Below are 25089 nucleotides of genomic sequence, written 5' to 3'. Positions count from 1 at the left end.
GTTGTGTGAGTAGTTACTTTTGTTCTTGAGGACACGGGAGAAGTCATGTTGCAAGTAATCATGTGAATTTGATATTCGTTCGATATTTTGATGGTATGTATGTTGTGATCCCCTTAGTGGTGTTATGTGAACGTCGACTACATGACGCTTCACCATCTTTGAGCCTAAGGGAATGCATTGTGGAGTTGTTATTAGATGATGGGTTGCTAGAGTGGCAGAAGTTTAAACCCTAGTTTATGCGCTATTTCATAAGGGACTGATTTGGATCCATATGTTTAATGCTATGGTTAGATTTTATCTTAATAATTTTCTCGTAGTTGCGAATGCTTGCGAGGGGTTTAATCATAAGTGGGAGGCTTGTTCAAGTAAGAACAGCACCCAAGCACCGGTCCACCCACGTACCATATTATCAAAGTAGCGAACGCGAATCAAACCAACATGATGAAAGTGACTAGATGAAATTCCTGTGTGTCCTCGAGAACACTTTGCTTATTATAAGAGACCATTCCGGCCTGTCCTTTGCCACAAAAAGAATTGGGCTACCTTGCTACATTTTTGTTACTGTTACTGTTACTTGCCCGTTATAAATTATCTTGCTATCAAACTACCTGTTATCGACAATTTCAGTGCCTGCAGAAAATACCTTGCTGAAAACCGCTTATCATTTCCTTACGCTCCTCATTGGGTTCGACACTCTTACTTATTGAAAGGACTACGATTGATCCCCTATACTTGTGGGTCATCAGCAGGTACAACCGACGCTACAACCCAGACCTCCTGATCGAGCGCAGCACCAAAAGGAGTCGATGAAGTAGCCTCCGACGCCCGGCCTCTTGGCTGAGCGGGAAGCTAGCCTGGACCGTGTCTGCCATGAGCAAGGCGGCCTCCTTGAAGATGCAGCTGCGTCCTTGTCAGAAATCGTGATCCCACTCACAACCTTAGCCACCTTGACCACGACACCCTTCATGGCCTTTGACTTGTTGTTGTTATCGGAGGCGATGAACGAAGACTGCTCACCTCTAGGAAAGCCTCCAAGAAATAAAATCTTTCTTGTGTGACCCTTGGCCCTTGCAGTAAGCATCTGCACTAAGGTTTTTTGGGGGTAGATTGTTACTCTCTTTTTTCTGTTGGAATACTACAAAGACGCTTGGACCTACAAGCCCACAACACTCACAATACAGAGGTAGTTTTTCGTACTGAACATCATATCTAACTTTCTTGGAGCTACCTAATGGAGTGAACTCTACAGTGCTCTTGAGCGGCTCATGCAATAAGATTTCCACACGCACACGCAGGAACTTTTCAACTGTGACATGATTACGGTGCGACACATCCACCACTTCCCCCAGCTGATCCCTGAGTGTCCATCCCATACTCTCTGTCTTGAGCTCGAAAGGGATATCACGAACCTAGGCCAAAATGGGCATGACCCCACGGTCGATCTCCGCTAGGTCGCCCTTGCCGTCGAACTCGGTGAAGACGCTACCGTCCAGTTTGTAGTGCCACGGCTGTGCCTTGAGCACAAACCATCGACCCCCCTCGGCAGTGAAGTTGTGGACAAAGTGTCCGTCCTCGTTGGCCACCTCTTGGATAGTGACCGTACCCTGAAGCCGCCATGCCCCGGTGCACCAGGGCTCGTCGACGATGACCCGCGGGTTCACCTGGAAAGGCGACAAGAAGCGTACAACCACCAGGAAGCCAGACACGGTCTTCCTAGCAGCCTCCATGTTGATGATGATAGGAGGAGCCTCGCCCTGGGGTCGCCTTGTCGCCGAGTTCCCCTTTTGCTCTACCGGTGGCCGGCCAAGAAGGGAACTCCCCCCGTGGACGCCACCTGAGTCCGCACTGCCGTCGTCAGGTCCATCTCTCCTTCAGTACCCACTACCCTCTCTTTCTCTCTCTCCCTGTCACCCCCTTAGCACCACCCATGCTCGCCTTGGGTCTCACGGTATGAACAAAAATGGAGAGAAGAACAAAGCCCCTTTCTGCCATTGCTTCCTGTGAAGAACAGGGGCACCTCCCTCTAGGGAAGAAATGGCACTCCTCTCTAATCCCAGATAATTACGGAACTGAAGCACACAATAAAAAGCAAATAACTGTGATTTGTCACGTTTCCAAATCCACACCACACTAATTTATCTTTGGTGGCTAAAATAACGAAAATAAATGCCTCCCCCCCCCGATCCTCCTCCAACCCCTGAATCGCGCCCCTCAAATGAACTTTCCTTAATTCCCGAAATTTTGAGATCCTCCTATAACCAGTAGAGATCACCACCGACTCCCCTTTTCTTCCTATTTCCGTTTCCTTCTCATTTCTGTCCATATTCACTTCAGGCGACCGATCCAGCTCACCTGGGCAGGAGGGATCCGGTACTCCCCTCCCAAAATCAGATGCAAGGTCACCTGAAGATCCACCCAAGATTTCCTCTGCCCTCTTCTTCAATCTTTGCAGACATCTCCTCCGATCCATAGCAATCCGAAGGATTTGCCTCGATCTCGTCCTGATTTCTCTCCACTCCTTCGCGTTGAAGATGCCCCCGGTCAGGCTCACCCCCATACCTGCTCCTCCCTTCACATGAGATAGCGCCAGCGGCACCGCCGCCATTCACTCCTACTTGGACTTCGTCGCCGCTAGATCGCCTGGGCGATCATGGCATCTCTGAGGGCCTTTTTGCAAAAGTTGCTTCTAGTCTTCCGATTGCTTCTCCCTTGTCCAGAGACTTAACTCTTCACCTTTCGACTGGTGTTCAATCGGCTCGGTGGTGGCTGACATTAAGCTGCTCACTGGTGGCTTTGCCTCCATGAAGTTCAAGCACGTTCGTCGACATTGTAATGTAGTGGCTCATTTATTAGCTAAATCATGTATGTACTATGTTAGTCCTAGTATTTTCCATTTTGTTTCGAATTGTATCCGGGTAACTCCGCGTGATTGTTGTTTGATTATTAAAGCCGTTCTCTCTAAAAAAAAGAGTGACCGAGCACAAGATGCATGAAGGTGGAGGCTTAATGGTGGGTTACTAGGCACGTGCTTGCACACGATAGAACAGAACGAGTATACCATTATGCAAATATCAATACCATAAAAAATAGTTGTTGTCAAGAGAAGTCAGAGATAAAATGTCTTCGATGTCCATATAATAGATTTAATGATTATAAATTTTAAGATTTTTTCATTGATCATGCTTGGTTTGAAACAAAAAGGTTTTAAGTTGTAAACTTTTTAAAAATATGGACGCCTCATAATTTCCCATTTCTCACTCATGATGTAATTAACCACATATGAAGTAATAATATAAAAGAAAACACAAAGCCTTATTGCATAATATCTAGATACCATGACACCAATAATTAAACTGCCAGTCACTTTCAACATATTAAAATTGCGAAGGCCACCACGCTAGTTTAATATCAATGATAAAAGAAAAATAGTGTCACGGCTAAACTTATCCGCTCGATCGAATGGCAACTGCAAACCATGTAAAACAATTCAACGGTGGATAAAGATGATGTCCGCGCATCAAACACACCAAAGACAAAACTATGTTTGCAAAGACTCATATATGTGAATGCAATCACATTTACTTTAATAGTAGTATATGAACGATAAAATGAAATAGTGTCACTGCTTTTTTTAGGGCAAATAATGTCGCTGTTAAACATGTGCCACTTGATCGAATAGGAGCTGCAAACCGTGTAGTGGTACTAGTCAATAAAATCGATGGGGTAAAATTGCAAAATAATACTAGTACAGCCTGAATTCCGGTGCACGTAGATAACGCAAAAAAGATTCCTGCTCCCCGGAGGGCAGTTCGGACATTCACACCCCTGCCGCTGCCGCCTTCCTATAATTGGCAAGGAGGGCCCTGGATTCTTTCACTTCACGCACTAAAATCCACACGCCGCGAACGCAGAGGAGCGGAAGCAACCCAACCCCAACCCAGCCCAGAATAAACACGCGACGCAATTCCCCAACCCAATTCCTGCTCCTTGCTTCTTCCTCACGCACGCACGGGATAATCTTCCCCCTCCCCTCCCCTCCCCAAATCCGCTTTATTAGCCCGCGCCCCGATCGAAATTCCATCCGCCCTCGATTCCCCCCCAAGCACTCCGCTTCTTCGAGCTCCCGATTCCTTCCTTCGTTCAGGAAGCCCCCCGAATGCGTCGGCTCCATCCCGCCGGGACCAGATTCTGACCCCAAACTCGCTCGCGCTCTTCCGCCGGGACCAGATTCGGGTTCGTCTCCGGCCGGGATCCTCGCTCGCCCCCGGCCGCCGTCCAATTTGGTGTGGATAGTTAAGAGGCTTTGAGTTTTCCGATTCGAGCTCGTCGGAGGGAAGAGCATCTCGGACTCTGGCGACCATGTCCCTGTCGGCGATTTCCCTGTACACCGCCCCGCCGGGAGCCGCCTACTCCTCCTCCTCCTCCTCTGAGTTCGACCCGGGCTCGCGCGGCTCGCCGCCGTGCAGCACCGCGGCGCCGCCCCCGCCGGCCGCCTCCCACCGCCCGTCCGCCGGCGCCGGCGCCGGCGGCCTCTCCTGCCTCTTCTCCTCCCCGGCCGCGGCCGCCGCGCCGCCCCGCGCCCCTGCGCACGACGAGCTCGGCGCGCTCTGGCACGACGGATCCGACGACCTCAGCTTCGGCGGCGGCGGCTACTCCCACTCGCCCTCGCCGCTCAAGTGGCGCGACCTCCACCACCACCACCACAGCCCCGTCTCGGTGTTCCAGGGGCCCTCGTCCTCGCCGGCTTCCCGGAGCCCGTCGTCGGCCTCCTGGCTCACCGGCCGCGAGCGCGACCGCCTCTTCTCCGGCTTCGTGCGCAACGCGCTCGGCTCCTGCATCGACTACGTCCCGGCCACCAGCCCGCGGCCCGAGGTCGGCGGCGGCGAGCTCGCCTTCGAGCTCGACGAGAACCTCGCGGGGGCGAGCCCCGCCTGCGAGCCCTACGCCCAGGAGCTCCTCGCCGGCGCTCAGGCTCGCCACCGCATCTTCCACGAGGAGCTCGTCGTGAAGGCCTTCTTCGAGGCCGAGAAGGCCCACCATGGCCAGGTGAAGCCCCGTGGCCCGATTATCACTTCCCCCTGTTCAATAATTTCTGGATCATGATCACTAAATCTCGTTCGGTTTGTTCTTTGGTTCTGTGATTAGACGAGGGCGAGCGGCGATCCATTCCTGCAACATTGCGTGGAGACGGCGGTGCTGCTGGCCAAGATCGGAGCGAGCGCCACGGTCGTCTCTGCCGGGCTTCTGCACGACACCATCGATGATTCCTTCGTGGATTACGATCACATCTTCCACATGTTCGGTGCCGGCGTGGCTGATCTCGTGGAAGGGGTACGTGTTCCTCTCCTCATGGATTTTGACCATTGTTTTAGGGGGATTCGGATAATGGGTTCGGTAGTTAGTGCATTCGTATTCTTCGGTATCCTCAAGCTGTTGGCTCGATCTACTGCAATTATTGTGATCTAAATTATGATGGCCTGCAGCATGCCTCCCTATATTTAAGGCAAATGATCATGTGCATTTCCCTTTCACCTTCATTAGCTTATCATTAGCTAATAAAAATTGTTGGATGAAGCCCAACGTATATGACTTTCTATATGTGATAACAAAAGTTGTGCTATGTTTACTCTGTTCCTTAATCTGCGCTTTTGCTTTGATCATACTTGCAATAAGCTTTCCAAAAGAATTCAAATCACCACTAACAATTTATTTGACTTCAGTTTTATGGCATGGAGTATGGGTTTCAATATACCGTTTCATGCTTTTGGTAGCTCGGCTGCCATGTTCTAATCTAGCAAGCTGACAGTTTCTGTCTAATCTGTTCAGGTTTCGAAGCTGAGCCACTTGAGCAAGCTTGCTCGTGATAACAACACGGCAAGCAGAACTGCTGAAGCAGATCGCTTGCATACAATGCTCCTTGCAATGGCTGATGCACGGGCTGTTCTAATAAAGTTAGCAGATCGTGTGCATAACATGAGGACCTTAGAAGCCTTGCCTTTGGTCAAACAACAAAGATTTGCTAAGGAGACCATGGAGATCTTTGTGCCTTTGGCCAATCGATTGGGGATTGCTAGCTGGAAAGACCAGCTCGAAAATCTTTGCTTCAAGCACTTGAACCCCGAAGAGCACACGGAGCTGTCATCAAAATTCGCAGAAACCTTTGATGAGGCGCTAATCACATCTGCTGTGGATACACTGGATGAAGGTCTGAGGGAAGCAGGCATCTCATATCACAATCTATCTGGAAGGAACAAAAACCTTTACAGTGTTTACTCCAAGATGCAGAAGTATGTATTACGTACTTGTTTGCATTATATATGCTTGCAAAATATAGTGATGAACCATTGCTTTCTGTATGTTTGCTAATTGGTTTTGGCACATCATCAGGAAGAATTTGACAATGGATGAAGTCCATGATATCCATGGCCTGCGCCTTGTGGTTGACAAGGAGGAAGATTGCTACCGAGCACTCGATGTTGTCCATAAACTCTGGCCCCAAGTCACCGGAAGATTCAAGGACTACATATCGCGGCCGAAATTAAATGGGTATGCAGCTTAACTTCAATATATCCATTCGACCTTTGCCCCATTCGCAAGAGTTTGTGCTGATTTGCTTGCTGCAGGTACCGTTCATTGCACACTGTTGTCATGAGCGACGGTGACCACACATTCGAAGTCCAGATCCGCACAAAGGAGATGCATCTACAGGCCGAGTATGGGTTCGCTGCGCACTGGAGGTACAAGGAAGGCTCGTGCAGGCACTCCTTCGTGCTTCAGATGGTGGAATGGGCGAGATGGGTGCTTACGTGGCAATGTGAAGCATTGAACAAGGAACATTCATCGTCCCAAGTGAAAAGCGATTCCATCAAACCTCCTTGCCCGTTTCCCCTGCATTCGGAGGAATGCCCTTACTCGTACACCCGCCAATGCAACCACGACGGACCCTTGTTCGTCATCTTACTCGAACATGATAAGGTGAGAGCCTAGTGTTCGGTCGATCGATCACATTGCTAATGCTATCATATTTAGTTCCAGTTATGTGACATTGTTCATCCTTGTGGTTTCAGATGTCTGTCCAAGAATTCCCAGCAGGCTCGACCGTAATGGACCTGATGCACCGCGTTGGAGCCAACAGCCCGAGGTGGAGCCCCTACAGCATACCGATGAAGGAGGACCTGCGGCCGAAGGTGAACCACGAGCCCATAAGCGACCTGGGAAGGGCGCTGAGCATGGGGGACGTGGTGGAGCTGACCCCGGCCCTCCCCGACAAGTCGCTGACCGAGTACCGGGAGGAGATCCAGCGCATGTATGACCGCGGTGGTTTCGCCCTTGCCGCCACCCGCAGCGGCAGCGGTGGCTCAAGACGCCGATGACCCCGCGGCGCTTACCGCAGTGTTAACAAACAACCTGTTGTACGATGATGTTCGAGTCCAACCCATTCAATTCGTTGTAAATACATACAGACTACATAGTCTAATTCTTGGCGGCCATGATGAGGCGCTGTAGGATCACCCCCGGATGCAAGGGGAGAGTCCACCAGCCTTGGCTGCAAAATGTGTACACTAGCAGAGCAGAACCATGTATACTATGACAAGAGTCGTTCAAGTTCGATTCGGCTTCTGCTTGCCAGGATCTGTGGAGAGGAGCAACTTGAGCTGTTTGTATTATTGCGATGAAAAGATCCTGTGATGGAATGCCAGGCCAGGTGTGCAGCTCCAGATCCTGTGGCCTCAACTGAATCTTGATGAGAGCTGAGAGCAGCAGTGACATCAGATTCTTCGGCCGGTGCCTCCCTTCCCGTGGACGAGAGAATCCTGTCGTGTCCCGTTGCGGTGAGGCGTATGTTTCCGTGGAATCGTCCCGTCCAGGTCCAGTCCAGGGTAGGATGGTACTACTACTATGGTAGGGTGCTGGAAGGAGGAGAGAGACCTCTGGCGTGAGTGAGTGGTAGATCTCGCGTGCGGTGTGGTGGCCAAGGCGTGAATCTTGGCCCGTGGGCTCCACGCCTCCGCCGCTGTCTGTACGTACGCGTGGTGCGCAAGGCTGTCTGTGGTGGCCGACGGGCGAGGCGACGGGGGTCTCTCCCGCCCGCCAGCGACGGTTGGTGGCGGACCGACGGCCAGCGGCAGCGGCAGCGGCACCCGTCGACGGGCACGTGCCGGTCAAGCGTTGACGCTTCCCTGCAACTCCAGCGACGGTTACGTGCCCCTGGTCTCGCTGACTCGCCCTTGAGTACACTAATCCTCAATAAAAAGGATAAGTTTGTCCACTAATCATCATCATCACACTTAAACCCGTACTACCGTGTCCGTCGTGGCGTTCCCGCCGTACGCCAAGGCTGGATAAGGGTTGCTACTAGCACACGCGTCCTCAGACCGGACTATCATAATCCATTTCGAACAACCAACAGTAATGCAACACTAAACAGGTGCCGTTAGCCAAGGTTGAAGCAAATTCAGCCGCTTCTAAACCCAGATATTATTCCTGGGCGAAACGACACGCCGAGCGCCAGTCAGCACCAGATAAGAAGAAGAAGAAGAAGAAGCCGCCGTTGCCTTGCCTTGCCCCCTTGCCGACTGTAGCCGAAGCGTGAACGTGTTACCCTCCCTCCCTCCTCCCCGCCCGCCCTGGGTGTCTACGTACGTCTCCTTTTACGTCGACGGCGACATGTCGACGGTTGTGTGGAGGACTAGAGGGAACCGGCACGGTGGCGACGATGCCGCCACTTTGGGTCACCACTTGCGTCGGAGTATCTACGAACTAGTCGACTCCACGTGGGCCGTGTCCACTCCGACGTGGACATGTCCTTCCCGGGTGGGTGTAGCAACTGGCAAGTGACAAAGATCCTGTGGCTACCCCTCAAAAAAAAAGAAAGATCCTGTGACCGACCGGCCGGGGTTTTGCGTCCGTCGCGAGAAATTTCGCGGGCGTGGCAATGGGGCGTGTATGTACGACTACGAGTGCATGCATGTGCGCGTGTGTATTGTGCCTCGTGTTGCAAATACGGAGTTTGACCGTGGCCGAACTCAGCCAACCTGCTGTTAATTTGTCAGCTAGCAGAGAGTCATTACGTTTGGTTTACCGCATTGGGTCTGCGTGGGAGGAGCCTGGAATCATTGACTAGAAGGAAACTTATTTTTACGAGGGGACTAGAAGGAAACTTGGATGCATCTAAAATAGTGCACACTGCCATTTCATACACAAGTACTACCGCAAATGTAAAATTGAAGAGATATAAAATTGTAAATGCACCCTCAATTTTTTTTTTGTAAAACGGAAGTCAATTAGGTTGACGAGGACATGAGAGAAAATACTAATATATGACCGTCCTCGTGGTCACTTTTCTACTACTTGCGTTGACGTGGTTTCCATGCATCTCCACACATCCAAACCACATTTGCACTAATTGTTGCCGAGATCTCAGTCGCACAAAAGCGCTATGCCTCGTACCTATTGTCATCATTAGCCACCCTTGACCGACTTCATTGTCGCGTCAACATGGGGGAGTTGCTCGTGTCCATGCAGATGCTATTGTTCGATGACCATGAAGGCCATTGACGAACGCTATGCCCCATCACTGGGACCTCTGGCATCGCAGTCTCGTCTTTCCCGGGCTACTAAGGCTTCCAAGGTCCATCATCATCTTGTTGGGAATCGTAGCGTAATTTTAAAATTTTCCTACGCTCATCAAGATCCATCTATGGAGTATACTAGCAACGAGGGGAAAGGAGTGCATCTACATACCCTTGTAGATCGCGAGCGGAAGCGTTCCAATGAACGTGGATGACGGAGTCGTACTCGTCGTGATTCAAATCACCGATGACCGAGTGCCGAACGGACGGCACATCCGCGTTCAACACACGTACGGTGCAGCGACGTCTCCTCCTTCTTGATCCAGCAAGGGGAAGGAGAGGTTGATGGAGATCCAGCAGCACGACGGCGTGGTGGTGGATGTAGCGGGTCTCGGCAGGGCTTCGCCGAGCTTCTGCGAGAGGGAGAGGTGTAGCAGGGGAGGAGGGAGGCGCCCAAGGCTGTTGTCCTACTGCCCTCCCCCCCTTTATATAGGCCCCCTGGGAGGGGGGGGGGGGGGCGCCGGCCAAGATCCCATCAAGGGAGGGGGCGGCGGCCAAGGGGGGAGACTTGCCCCCCAAGGCAAGTGGGGCGCCCCCCCACCCTAGGGTTTCCAACCCTAGGCGCCGGGGGGAGGCCCATGGGGGGCGCCCCAGCCCACTAGGGGCTGGTTCTCTTCCCACTTCAGCCCATGGGCCCCTCCGGTATAGGTGGCCCCACCCGGTGGACCCCCGGGACCCTTCCGGTGGTCCCGGTACAATACCGATAACCCCCGAAACTTTCCCGGTGGCCGAAACTTGACTTCCTATATATAATTCTTCACCTCCGGACCATTACGGAACTCCTCGTGACGTCCCGGATCTCATCCGGGACTCCGAACAACTTTCGGGTTTCCGCATACTCATATCTCTACAACCCTAGCGTCACCGAACCTTAAGTGTGTAGACCCTACGGGTTCGGGAGACATGCAGACATGACCGATACGCCTCTCCGGTCAATAACCAACAGCGGGATCTGGATACCCATGTTGGCTCCCACATGTTCCACGATGATCTCATCGGATGAACCACGATGTCGAGGATTCAATCAATCCCGTATACAATTCCCTTTGTCAATCGGTATGTTGCTTGCCCGAGATTCGATCGTCGGTATCCCAATACCTTGTTCAATCTCGTTACCGGCAAGTCTCTTTACTCGTACCGCAATGCATGATCCCGTGACTAACGCCTTAGTCACATTGAGCTCATTATGATGATGCGTTACCGAGTGGGCCCAGAGATACCTCTCCGTCACACGGAGTGACAAATCCCAGTCTCGATCCGTGCCAACCCAACAGACACTTTCGGAGGTACCCGTAGTGCACCTTTATAGTCACCCAGTTACGTTGCGACGTTTGGCACACCCAAAGCACTCCTACGGTATCCGGGAGTTGCACGATCTCATGGTCTAAGGAAAAGATACTTGACATTGGAAAAGCTCTAGCAAACGAAACTACACGATCTTTTATGTTATGCTTAGGATTGGGTCTTGTCCATCACATCATTCTCCTAATGATGTGATCCCGTTATCAACGACATCCAATGTCCATAGTCAGGAAACCATGACTATCTGTTGATCAACGAGCTAGTCAACTAGAGGCTTACTAGGGACACGTTGTGGTCTATGTATTCACACATGTATTACGATTTCCGGATAACACAATTATAGCATGAATAATAGACAATTATCATGAACAAAGAAATATAATAATAACCATTTATTATTGCCTCTAGGGCATATTTCCAACAGTCTCCCACTTGCACTAGAGTCAATAATCTAGTTACATTGTGATGAATCGAACACCCATTGCGTCCTGGTGTTGATCATGTTTTGCTCTAGGGAGAGGTTTAGTCAACGGATCTGCTACATTCAGGTCCGTATGTACTTTACAAATATCTATGTCTCCATTTTGAACACTTTCACGAATGGAGTTGAAGCGACGCTTGATATGCCTGGTCTTCCTGTGAAACTTGGGCTCCTTTGCAAGGGCAATAGCTCCAGTGTTGTCACAGAAGAGAGTCATCGGGCCCGACGCATTGGGAATCACCCCTAGGTGGGTAATGAACTCCTTCATCCAGACTGCTTCCTGTGCTGCCTCCGAGGCCGCCATGTACTCCGCTTCACATGTAGATCCCGCCACGACGCTTTGCTTGCAACTGCACCAGCTTACTGCTCCTCCATTCAAAATATACACGTATCCGGTTTGTGACTTCGAGTCATCCAGATCTGTGTCGAAGCTAGCGTCGACGTAACCCTTTACGACGAGCTCTTCGTCACCTCCATAAACGAGAAACATATCCTTAGTCCTCTTCAGGTACTTCAGGATATTCTTGACCGCTGTCCAGTGTTCCATGCCGGGATTACTTTGGTACCTTCCTACCAAACTTACGGCAAGGTTTACATTAGGTCTGGTACACTGCATGGCATACATAATAGACCCTATGGCCGAGGCATAGGGGATGACGCTCATCCTTTCTCTATCTTCTGCCGTGGTCGGGCATTGAGCCGTGCTCAATTGCACACCTTGCAATACAGGCAAGAACCCCTTCTTGGACTGATCCATATTGAACTTCTTCAATATCTTGTCAAGGTATGTACTCTGTGAAAGACCAATGAGGCGTCTTGATCTATCTCTATAGATCTTGATGCCTAATATATAAGCAGCTTCTCCAAGGTCCTTCATTGAAAAACACTTATTCAAATAGGCCTTTATACTTTCCAAGAATTCTATATCATTTCCCATCAATAATATGTCATCCACATATAATAAGAGAAATGCTACAGAGCTCCCACTCACTTTCTTGTAAACACAGGCTTCTCCATAAGTCTGTGTAAACCCAAACGCTTTGATCATCTCATCAAAGCGAATGTTCCAACTCCGAGATGCTTGCACCAGCCCATAGATTGAGCGCTGGAGCTTGCATACTTTGTTAGCATTCTTAGGATCGACGAAACCTTCCGGCTGCATCATATACAACTCTTCCTTAAGGAAGCCATTAAGGAATGCCGTTTTGACGTCCATCTGCCATATCTCACAATCATAGTATGCGGCAATTGCTAACATGATTCGGACGGACTTCAGCTTCGCTACGGGTGAGAAAGTCTCATCGTAGTCAACCCCTTGAACTTGTCGATAACCCTTAGTGACAAGTCGAGCCTTATAGATGGTCACATTACCATCCGCGTCTGTCTTCTTCTTAAAGATCCATTTGTTTTCTATGGCTCGCCGATCATCGGGCAAGTCAGTCAAAGTCCATACTTCGTTTTCATACATGGATCCTATCTCGGATTTCATGGCTTCTAGCCATTTGTCGGAATCCGGGCCCGCCATCGCTTCTTCATAGTTCGAAGGTTCACCGTTGTCTAACAACATGATTTCCAGGACAGGGTTGCCGTACCACTCTGGTGCGGAACGTGTCCTTGTGGACCTACGAAGTTCAGTAGTAACTTGATCCGAAGCTTCATGATCATCATCATTAACTTCCTCCCCAGTCGGTGTAGGCACCACAGGAACATTTTCCCGCGCTGCGCTACTTTCCGGTTCGGAAGGGGTGACTATCACCTCATCAAGTTCCACTTTCCTCCCACTCAATTCTTTCGAGAGAAACTCCTTCTCCAGAAAGGACCCGTTCTTGGCAACGAAGATCTTGCCTTCGGATCTGAGGTAGAAGGTATACCCAATAGTTTCCTTAGGGTATCCTATGAAGACGCATTTCTCCGACTTGGGTTCGAGCTTTTCAGGTTGAAGTTTCTTGACATAAGCATCGCATCCCCAAACTTTTAGAAACGACAGCTTAGGTTTCTTCCCAAACCATAATTCATACGGTGTCGTCTCAACGGATTTCGACGGAGCCCTATTTAAAGTGAATGCGGCAGTCTCTAAAGCATAGCCCCAAAATGAGAGCGGTAAATCGGTAAGAGACATCATAGATCGCACCATATCCAATAGAGTGCGATTACGACGTTCGGACACACAGTTTCTCTGAGGTGTTCCAGGCGGCGTGAGTTGTGAAACTATTCCACATTTCCTTAAGTGTGTACCAAACTCGTGACTTAAATATTCTCCACCACGATCTGATCGTAAGAATTTTATTTTCCTGTCACGTTGATTCTCAACCTCAATCTGAAATTCCTTGAACTTTTCAAAGGTTTCAGACTTGTGTTTCATTAGGTAGACATACCCATATCTACTTAAGTCATCAGTGAGAGTGAGAACATAACGATATCCTCCGCGAGCCTCAACACTCATTGGACCGCACACATCGGTATGTATGATTTCCAATCAGTTGGTTGCTCGCTCCATTGTTCTGGAGAACGGAGTCTTGGTCATCTTACCCATGAGGCATGGTTCCACGTGTCAAATGATTCGTAATCAAGAGACTCCAAAAGTCCATCTGCATGGAGCTTCTTCATGCGCTTGACACCAATATGACCAAGGCGGCAGTGCCACAAGTATGTGGGACTATCGTTATCAACTTTACATCTTTTGGTATTCACACTATGAATATGTGTAACATCACGTTCGAGATTCATCAAGAATAAACCATTAACCAGCGGGGCATGACCATAAAACATATCTCTCATATAAATAGAACAACCATTATTCTCGGATTTAAATGAGTAGCCATCTCGAATTAAACGAGATCCAGATACAATGTTCATGCTCAAAGCTGGCACTAAATAACAATTATTGAGGTTTAAAACTAATCCCGTAGGTAGATGCAGAGGTAGCGTGCCGACGGCGATCACATCGACCTTGGAACCATTCCCGACGCGCATCGTCACCTCGTCCTTCGCCAGTCTCCGTTTATTCCGTAGTTCCTGTTTTGAGTTACAAATATGAGCAACCGCACCGGTATCAAATAACCAGGAGCTACTACGAGTACTGGTAAGGTACACATCAATTACATGTATATCACATATACCTTTGGCGTTGCCGGCCTTCTTGTCCGCTAAGTATTTGGGGCACTTCCGCTTCCAGTGACCACTTCCCTTGCAATAAAAGCACTCAGTTTCAGGCTTGGGTCCATTCTTTGACTTCTTCCCAGTAACTGGCTTACCGGGCGCGGCAACTCCCTTGCCGTTCTTCTTGAAGTTCTTCTTACCCTTGCCCTTCTTGAACTTAGTGGTTTTATTCACCATCAACACTTGATGTTCTTTTCTGATCTCCACCTCCGCTGATTTCAGCATTGAATATACCTCGGGAATGGTCTTTTCCATCCCCTGCATATTGAAGTTCATCACAAAGCTCTTGTAGCTTGGTGGAAGCGACTGAAGGATTCTGTCAATGACCGCATCATCCGGGAGGTTAACTCCCAGCTGAGACAAGCGGTTGTGCAACCCAGACATTCTGAGTATGTGCTCACTAACAGAACTATTCTCCTCCATTTTACAGCTGAAGAACTTGTCGGAGACTTCATATCTCTCGACCCGGGCATGAGCTTGGAAAACCATTTTCAGCTCCTCGAACATCTCATATGCTCCATGTTTCTCAAAACGCTTTTGGAGACCCGGTTCTAAGCTGTAAAGCATGCCGCACTGAACGAGGGAGTAATCATCAGCACGCTGCTGCCAAGCGTTCATAACGTCTTGGTTCTCTGGGATTGGTGCTTCACCTAGCGGTGCTTCTAGGACATAATCTTTCTTGGTTGCTATGAGGATGATCCTCAGGTTCCGGACCCAGTCCGTATAGTTGCTGCCATCATCTTTCAGCTTGGTTTTCTCTAGGAACGCGTTGAAATTCAGGACAACGTGGGCCATTTGATCTACAAGACATAGTGTAAAGATTTTAGACTAAGTTCATGATAATTAAGTTCATCTAATCAAATTACTCAATGAACTCCCACTCAGATAGACATCCCTCTAGTCATCTAAGTGAAACATGATCCGAGTTAACTAGGCCGTGTCCGATCATCACGTGAGATGGACTAGTCAAGATCGGTGAACATCTCCATGTTGATCGTATCTTCTATACGACTCATGCTCGACCTTTCGGTCCTTCGTGTTCCGAGGCCATGTCTGTACATGCTAGGCTCGTCAAGTCAACCTAAGTGTATTGCGTGTGTTCCGAGGCCATGTCTGTACATTCTAGGCTCGTCAACACCCGTTGTATTCGAACGTTAGAATCTATCATACCCGATCATCACGTGGTGCTTCGAAACAACGAACCTTTGCAACGGTGCACAGTTAGGGGAAACACTTTTCTTGAAATTATCATAAGGGATCATCTTACTTACTACCGTCGTTCTAAGCAAATAAGATGCAAAACATGATAAACATCACATGCAATCAAATAGTGGCATGATATGGCCAATATCATTATGCTCCTTTGATCTCCATCTTCGGGGCACCATGATCATCTTCGTCACCGGCATGACACCATGACAACTAGTATTGTATGCCAATATTGTGCCATTTTTCATTTATAAAAATATTATATGCAGATTGCTATGTACATGGATAGGGAAAACATGAAAGTGCAAATGATCTAATCCCTTCGAACCATACTAATTGTCACTGATTTAGTATAACTTTGTACTAAATTAGCGACAATTAATATGGATCAGAGGGAGTAACGAACTTTGCATGCGTTCTTCCAGACCATGTGTAGCACCGTTCCCGAATATGGAAAAGTATGACTTAAACATGTTAAAGCAATCTTCGTGATCTCTTTTCCCTCGGTTAAAGATAATGTTATTCCAAACATCCCATAGAGTCCAACATCCATGGATTAAAGCCTCCTTGAAGCATGCAAATGTTACCCCTCTGCCTTGTCCCAGTCCGCCTATTTAGAGATATCCAAGTTCCAATCCTTATTGAGTTCACACCAAAACATCTAACAAAAGTCATGGACAAAAAAAAGTCATGGAGAAAAGAAGCGGATCATAGCTTTGAATGTGTTTTTAGAGCACAAGACACAAATGTAACTCTACTTAATAGACCGCTCGTATTTAGCATGTCCCGTCAAGAAGCCCAAAAAAGAATGCAAGGGTAGTTCTCTACGGGTGGACTAGGTGAGAGCAGGCGAAATACCACTAGAGCTAGCTAAGAGAGGGTTAGTTTTTAGAGATAAAAGAACTATAACAACATGTAGAAGACAAAGAGGCAGCCGCATCTCCCTTGCTTTTCTAATAGTTTTGCTATCCTTAGCAACTTTTTCCTGATATATAAGATGTTTGTTGGGCCTGGATGAATATCACCGAGACACAAGGTCATAGGTCCTAGTTATATTATTGCAGTAACAGATTTTGTTGCCGCACATTATAGGAAACTGTCAAGAAGCAAGTTCTGGTGTTGTATAACTCTATTAAAAAGAAGCATATTATTTGAGTCACCTCCAGACCTTGTCCTATTAGATGGGCTTCTAATGAGGTTGAGATCTTCAAGTGAAACCCAAATATTAGGACAGGAGGTGTGAAGTTTGTATGAAACTTGGAAAAGGAAAGTGGAGGGGGATGATATGTGGATGTGTATAGGAGCTACTCATGGAGGAAGACATCACTAGTGTGGTGGGAGGAGGAAGTTCTGCCTTTCTTATTGAAATATGTTGCATTCTTCGTAACAAAACAAAGTTAACATTCTAAATGGAAATTTTAAATAAATTTACCGTGACCTAGACAAGTAGGACGTGCTTGTTAATTAGGCCAATTAACATTATCAACACCAACTTTAATATTTTTATGTTTACAACTGTATTTTCAATTTAGTTACAAAATTTATAAAGTGATTGACATATATGTAAATGCCACATTTTAACCGGGCTTCTGACTTTTTTAGAGTACGGTTTCCATACATATGACTCAAAGTTTGACGAGTACAAAACGTCTGATGATGGATGTGTAACCACAAGAAGATATATATGACTCTATGAGTACTCCAAGCATTGGAGTACACCCATCGAATCGATCTATTTTGGCATCTCTAGAAGTTGCTACAATATGAAACATAATTCACAAAACTTAAAGTAAATATATATATTTTTTGAACCCATACTCTATCTATAGCTCGAGAAACAAAAGAAGAGACAATTCTAGCACTAATATTATCAATAGACCAAATTCATATTCTAGTTTAAAATAGTTATTATTCACATTTAGATTTGTTCTTTCTATTTCTATATATGTGTTTCAAAATTGTATTTGAAATTTTGTGACTTGATGAATGTATATTGTTTGTGTCAATACATTTTTTTACAGCGAAAGTAACTTTTTGTTGATCAATTAGTAATAGATCCATTGCAAGCTTAGGCCTTGAGTCAACTGGAGGTTCTACAAGCCATGGCTAAGGATATATTACACATTAATTTCATTAGCTCGAGCATCCGTTATTTCATTAGCTTGTTGGAACAATGAGAGTAGGTTACTTCCGTAAATTCTCGGGCTAGCTGCACACAAACGTGAGTGAAACATGCAAATTTCTCCAACTCCATAATATTAAAAAAAAATTATGATACAGATATATACACATTAATAGATAATAGAAAATGTTAATATATGTCTATAATATTAAATTTATTAAAACAGAAAAATATAGTCAAGAAAGAAGATCTAGCATATATCTAAACTCTAGATTTATTGACAATGCAATCCTTCTTGAAAAGGATATATCTTTACTTTTACTATTATTGAATATTGATTATCTATTCTAACTTAATAAGAATTTTGCGGGAATGATTACTATTTCTTGTCTTATTTTTAGATTTATAAATGTACTAACTAAGTAGAGGCAGCAGACAGGGCTGACTCGGATAGAGCGTCCAAGTGGGCGCGCAAGAAGGAGAAAATGTTGTGCTATTGTTGTGGAGAGAAGGGCCACTTTATTGCTGAATGCGTGGCTGAACTTTGTGATACTTGTGGCAAGCCGGCACATGATACGGGGGAATGCCCGATTTTGCGTGATCAGATGCCGTCTCTTACTATTTATGGAGTGTACTGTGCTGAGCTGATGTTCTTTGAGTCTCCTAGTGCGAGGGAGATACCAGAGGAGACCCAGAGTATGACCACCAGGGTGGTGAAAGTTACCAAAGGAGATGTCTCTGAGACCCAGATTGTGCAGAGGCTTAAGGAGTTAGCTCCAGGTGACTTCCAGTGGGAGCTCGTTAGTCTCGAGGCCAACATGTTTAAGGTTGATTTCCCTTCGGTTGAGGATTTGCAGAGACTTCTGAGTTTTGGGTTGTGCAGAGTACCTGGCATAGAATGTATCCTGGAGTTCCACGAGTGGAAGAAGGTTGAGCCTCAGGGCAAGCCTCTTACTCAGGCATGGTTACGTTTTTCCGGGGCTCCCTCAAAGCCAATGCAGGATGCTAGGGTCGTGGCTAGTTTGGGCATTATGGTTGGGAAAACTGAGAGAGTGGATATGGCTTTTACCCGAGCTCACGGGGTAGCCCGACTACGGGTGAGTGTTCTGGATATTGAGTTCGTGCCTGATGTGGTCAAGTGGACATATAGGGGCCAGATTTACAACCTCGAGATTGAGTTTGAGGATGCTGATCTGTTCGCTGAGGCTATCAATGGGACTGATGTAGACATGCACGAGGGAGATGACAGCTCGGGTGCTAAGGAGGCACTAGTCGATGATGCTGGATGAGAGTTGTCCAACGGATCGGGGTCCGTTTCTCAGACGCCCGGGGATGGGACGACACCACCCTCTTCAGTGCCAATGACTTCTTTGAGATTTGGGTCATTTGAGCCTGCTTCTGCTCCTCCCAGACTCTAGAGTGACCGGATGGAGTCTGACGATGTGTTTGAGCGCACGTTACCTACCTTGGATTTTGAGGATGCTGATAGTCCCGTTCTCAGGGGATCGACGACCTCGGTCGAGGGAGGGGAGAGGAGCTTGGGCAGGTGGCCACTCTTTCTCCCACTCCGCCCGTTGTCTCACCTCAGGCCACGGTACCGGTGTTGGAGGTTGTACCTAGGGGAGGGGGTCCGGGGTAGGTGGCCTCGGAGCCTTCTTCTCCTATCGCGGCGACGGGGCCGAAGTTGGCGGCTCAGCTTAGAGGAGGGGGCTCGGGGCAGGTAGCCTCGGCTCCCTCTTCCCCTGTGGCGCCTAGGGTGGCTGCACCACTTGTGGCGCCGGCGAGTCCCTCTAGCCAGAGGGCTGGGGTGGGTGGGAAGTACGGGCAGGCGGCCCAGGCACTTCCCTCCCCCGGCACGCCTGCGCCTCAGTGCCGTGGTTCGCGGCTGACGTCGGTGGCGCCGTGGAGTTCCCCGCCGCCGCTTTCGGCCGCTCCTGTTGTTTCTTCGACGGGTGCAGCCCTGCTGGGTGTTGGGGGTGAGGCCGGAGGCCCCACTCCGAGTAGGGTCACTCGGGAGGAGGTTATTGCTTTTGGAGGGATTCCGGATCCGGTCTCCGTGGGGCGACGGATGAGCTGCCGTCTCCAGGATCATCCGGAGGTCGATGACATGCAGCAGCGTGATACGTCTCCAACGTATCTATAATTTTTGATTGTTCCATGCTATTATATTTTTTGTTTTGGATGTTCAATGGACTTTATTATACACTTTTATATTATTTTTGGGACTAACCTATTAACCGGAGGCCCAGCCCAAATTGCTGTTTTTTTTGCCTATTTCAGTGTTTCGAAGGAAAGGAATATCAAACGGAGTCCAAACGGAATGAAACCTTCAGGAACGTGATTTTCGGAACAAACGTGATCCAGAGGACTTGGAGTGGACGTCCAGCAATCAACGAGGAGGCCACGAGGCAGGGAGGCACGCCTGCCCCCTGGGCGCGCCCCCACCCTCGTGGGCCCCTTGTAGCTCTCCTGACCGACCTCTTTCGCCTTATATACTCATATACCCTGGAAACATCAGAACGGGAGCCAAAATCCTATTTCCACCGCCGCAACCTTCTGTACCCGTGAGATCCCATCTTGGGGCCTTTTCCGGCACTCCACCGGAGGGGGCATTGATCATGGAGGGCTTCTACATCAACACCATAGCCTCTCCGATGATGTGTGAGTAGTTTACCTCAGACCTTCGGGTCCATAGTTATTAGCTAGATGGCTTCTTCTCCCTCTTTAGATCTCAATACAAAGTTCTCCTCGATTCTCTTAGAGATATATTCGATGTAATCTTCTTTTGCGGTGTGTTTGTCGAGATCCGATGAATTGTGGGTTTATGATCAAGATTATCTATGAACAATATTTGAATCTCCTCTGAATTCTTTTATGTATGATTGGTTATCTTTGCAAGTCTCTTCGAATTATCAGTTTGATTTGGCCTACTAGATTGATCTTTCTTGCAATGGGAGAAGTGCTTAGCTTTGGGTTCAATCTTGGGTGCTCGATCCCAGTGACAGTAGGGGAAATGAAACGTATTGTATTGTTGCCATCGAGGATAAAAAGATGGGGTTTATATCATATTGCTTGAGTTTATCCCTCTACATCATGTCATCTTGCTTAAAGCGTTACTCCGTTCTTATGAACTTAATACTCTAGATGCATGCTGGATAGCGGTCGATGTGTGGAGTAATAGTAGTAGATGCAGGCAGGAGTCGGTCTACTTGTCACGGACGTGATGCCTATATACTTGATCATACCTAGATATTCTCATAACTATGCTCAATTCTATCAATTGCTCGACAGTAATTTGTTCACCCACCGTAATACTTATGCTATCTTGAGAGAAGCCACTAGTGAAACCTATGGCCCCCGGGTCTATTTTCCATTATATTAATCTCCCGTCAACAAGTTATTTCTATTACCGTTTATTTTGCTTTCTTTACTTTTTATCTTTATCATAAAAATACCAAAAATATTATCTTATCATCTCTATCATATCTCACTTTTGCAAGTGGTCGTGAAGGGATTCACAACCCCTTTATCGCATTGGTTGCAAGGTTCTTATTTGTTTGTGTAGGTACGTGGGACTTGAGCGTGGTCTCCTACTGGATTGATACCTTGGTTCTCAAAAACCGAGGGAAATACTGACGCTACTTTGCTGCATCACCCTTTCCTCTTCAAGGGAAAACCAACGCACTGCTCAAGAGGTAGCAAGAAGGATTTCTGGCACCGTTGCCGGGGAGTCTACGCACAAGTCAAGACATACCAAGTACCCATCACAAACTCTTATCCCCCGCATTACATTATTTGCCATTTGCCTCTCATTTTCCTCTTCCCCACTTCACCCTTGCCGTTTTATGCGCCCTCTTTTCCGTTCGCCTTTTTTCGCGTGCTTCTTGTTTGCTCGTGTGTTGGAGTGCTTGCTTGTCACGATGGCTCAAGATAATACTAAATTATGTGACTTTGCCAATACCAACAACAATGATTTTCTTAACACTCCGATTGCTCCTCTTACCGAAGCTGAATCTTGTGAAATTAATGCTGCTTTGTTGAATCTTGTCATGAAAGATCAATTAGCCGGCCTTCCTAGTGAAGATGTCGCTACTCATCTAAATAGCTTTGTTGATTTGTGTGATATGCAAAAGAAGAAAGATGTGGATAATGATATTGTTGACTTGAAGCTATTCCCGTTTTCGCTTAGAGATCGCGCTAAAACTTGGTTTTCACCTTTGCCTAAAAATAGTATTGATTCTTGGAATAAGTGCAAAGATGCTTTTATCTCTAAGTATTTTCCTCCCGCTAAGATCATCTCTCTTAGAAACGATATCATGAATTTTAAGCAACTTGATCATGAACATGTTGCACAAGCTTGGGAGAGGATGAAATTAATGATACGTAATTGCCCTACTCATGGTTTGAATTTGTGGATGATTATACAAAAAATTTATGCCGGATTGAATTTTGCTTCTAGAAATCTTTTAGATTCGGCCGCGGGAGGCACTTTTATGGAAATCACTTTAGGAGAAGCTACTAAACTCCTAGATAATATTATGGTTAATTATTCTCAATGGCACACTGAAAGATCTACTAGTAAAAAAGTGCATGCGATAGAAGAAATTAATGTTTTGAGTCGAAAGATGGATGAACTTATGAAATTGTTTGCTAATAAGAGTGTTTCTTCTGATCCTAATGATATGCCTTTGTCTACTTTGATTGAGAATAATAATGAATCTATGGATGTGAATTTTGTTGGTAGGAATAATTTTGGTAACAACGCGTATAGAGGAAACTTTAATCCTAGGCCATTCCCTAGTAATTCCTCTAGTAATTTATGGCAATTCCTACAACAATTCTTATGGAAATTTTAATAAGTTGCCCTCTTATTTTGAGACTAGTATTAAAGAGTTTATGAATTCACGAAAGAATTTCATTGCTTTGCTTGAAGAAAAATTGCTCAAGGTTGATGAATTTGTTGGAAATATGCCCTAGAGGCAATAATAAAATGGTTATTATTGTATTTCCTTGTTCATGATAATTGTCTGTTGTTCATGCTATAATTGTATTAACTGGAAACCGTAATACATGTGTGAATACATAGACCACAACATGTCCCTAGTAAGCCTCTAGTTGACTAGCTCGTTGATAAATAGATGGTTATGGTTTCCTGACCATGGACATTGGATGTCATTGATAACGGGATCACATCATTAGGAGAATGATGTGATGGACAAGACCCAATCCTAAGCATAGCACAAGATCGTGTAGTTCGTTTGCTAGAGCTTTTCTAATGTCAAGTATCATTTCCTTAGACCATGAGATTGTGCAACTCCCGGATACCGTAGGAATGCTTTGGGTGTACCAAACGTCACAACGTAACTGGGTGGCTATAAAGGTGCACTACAGGTATCTCCGAAAGTGTCTGTTGGGTTGGCACGAATCGAGACTGGGATTTCTCACTCCGTATGACGGAGAGGTATCTCTGGGCCCACTCGGTAATGCATCATCATAATGAGCTCAATGTGACTAAGGAGTTAGCCACGGGATCATGCGTTACGGTACGAGTAAAGTGACTTGCCGGTAACGAGATTGAACAAGGTATTGGGATACCGACGATCGAATCTCAGGCAAGTAACGTACCGATTGACAAAGGGAATTGTATACGGGATTGATTGAATCCTCGACATCGTGGTTCATCCGATGAGATCATCGTGGAACATGTGGGAGCCAACATGGGTATCCAGATCCCGCTGTTGGTTATTGACCGGAGAGTCGTCTCGGTCATGTCTGCATGTCTCCCGAACCCGTAGGGTCTACACACTTAAGGTTCGGTGACGCTAGAGTTGTAGAGATATTAGTATGCGGTTAACCGAAAGTTGTTCGGAGTCCTGGATGAGATCCCGGACGTCACGAGGAGTTCCGGAATGGTCCGGAGGTAAAGATTTATATATGGGAAGTCCTATTTTGGCCACCGGAAAATGTTCGGGATTTTTCGGTATTGTACCGGGAAGGTTCTAGAAGGTTCCGAAGTGGGGCCCACCTGCATGGGGGGACCCACATGAACGTGGGTAGTGGGGGCAAGGCCCCACACCCCTGGTCAAGGCGCACCAAGATCCCACCTTAGAAGGAATAAGATCATATCCCAAAGGGATAAGATCAAGATCCCTAAAAAGGGGGGATAACAATCGGTGGGGAAGGGAAATGGTGGGATTTCTTTCCCCCACCTTTGCCAACGCCCCAATGGACTTGGAGGGCAAGAAACCAGCCCCCTCCACCCCTATATATAGTGGGGAGGCGCATGGGAGCAGCACCCCAAGCCCTGGCGCCTCCCTCCCTCCCGTGACACCTCTTCCTCCCCGCTTGCGCTTGGCGAAGCCCTGCCGGGATCCCGCTACTTCCACCACCACGCCGTCGTGCTGCTGGATCTCCATCAACTTCTCCTCCCCCCTGCTGTATCAAGAAGGAGGAGACGTCCCCGCTCCGTACGTGTGTTGAACGCGGAGGTGCCGTCCGTTCGGCGCTAGGATCATCGGTGATTTGGATCACGACGAGTACGACTCCATCAACCCCGTTCTCTTGAACGCTTCCGCGCGCGATCTACAAGGGTATGTAGATGCACTCCCCTCTCTCTCGTTGCTGGATGACTCCATAGATTGATCTTGGTGATACGTAGAAAATTTTAAATTTCTGCTACGTTCCCCAACAGTGGCATCATGAGCCAGGTTTATGCGTAGATTCTATGCACGAGTAGAACACAAAGTAGTTGTGGGCGACGATTTGTTCAATTTGCTTACCGTTACTAGTCTTATCTTGATTCGGCGGCATTGTGGGATGAAGCGGCCCGGACCGACCTTACACGTACTCTTACGTGAGACAGGTTCCACCGACTGACATGCACTTGATGCATAAGGTGGCTAGCGGGTGTCTGTCTCTCCCACTTTAGTCGGATCGGATTCGATGAAAAGGGTCCTCATGAAGGGTAAATAGCAATTGGCATATCACCGTTGTGGCTTTTGCGTAGGTAAGAAACGTTCTTGCTAGAAACCCATAGCAGCCACGTAAAACATGCAACAACAATTAGAGGACGTCTAACTTGTTTTTGCAGGGTATGCTATGTGATGTGATATGGCCAAAAGGATGTGATGAATGATATATGTGATGTATGAGATTGATCATGTTCTTGTAATAGGAATCACGAC

At 47.4% G+C, this 25089-nt stretch overlaps 1 protein-coding gene across 1 annotated transcript; it reads left to right on the top strand.

Moving 5' to 3' along the window:
• The first annotated feature begins 3875 nt into the window (after positions 1 to 3875).
• On the top strand, positions 3876 to 7609 carry LOC109785702 (probable GTP diphosphokinase RSH3, chloroplastic). The gene is made up of 6 exons (XM_020344300.3): positions 3876 to 5046; positions 5146 to 5331; positions 5827 to 6287; positions 6388 to 6546; positions 6624 to 6975; positions 7068 to 7609. Exons 1-6 carry the CDS (start codon positions 4360 to 4362, stop codon positions 7371 to 7373), a joined length of 2151 nt encoding a protein of 716 aa, XP_020199889.1. The 5' UTR covers positions 3876 to 4359; the 3' UTR covers positions 7374 to 7609.
• The last annotated feature ends 17480 nt before the right edge of the window (positions 7610 to 25089 follow it).

This window comes from Aegilops tauschii, chromosome 5 (assembly GCF_002575655.3).
Source record: "Aegilops tauschii subsp. strangulata cultivar AL8/78 chromosome 5, Aet v6.0, whole genome shotgun sequence".
NCBI lineage: Eukaryota > Viridiplantae > Streptophyta > Magnoliopsida > Poales > Poaceae > Aegilops > Aegilops tauschii.
The sequence above is the reverse complement of the archived record's forward strand: the minus strand, read 5'-3'. Positions and strand labels throughout refer to the sequence as shown.

Bases quoted from the DNA above. Each gene is read 5' to 3' on its own strand.
- LOC109785702 (XM_020344300.3), top strand. From the start codon at position 4,360: ATGTCCCTGTCGGCGATTTCCCTGTACACCGCCCCGCCGGGAGCCGCC. The intron at 5,332-5,826 runs GTACGTGTTCCT...TAATCTGTTCAG, and splicing joins TGGCTGATCTCGTGGAAGGG to GTTTCGAAGCTGAGCCACTT. The intron at 6,547-6,623 runs GTATGCAGCTTA...TGCTTGCTGCAG, and splicing joins TCGCGGCCGAAATTAAATGG to GTACCGTTCATTGCACACTG.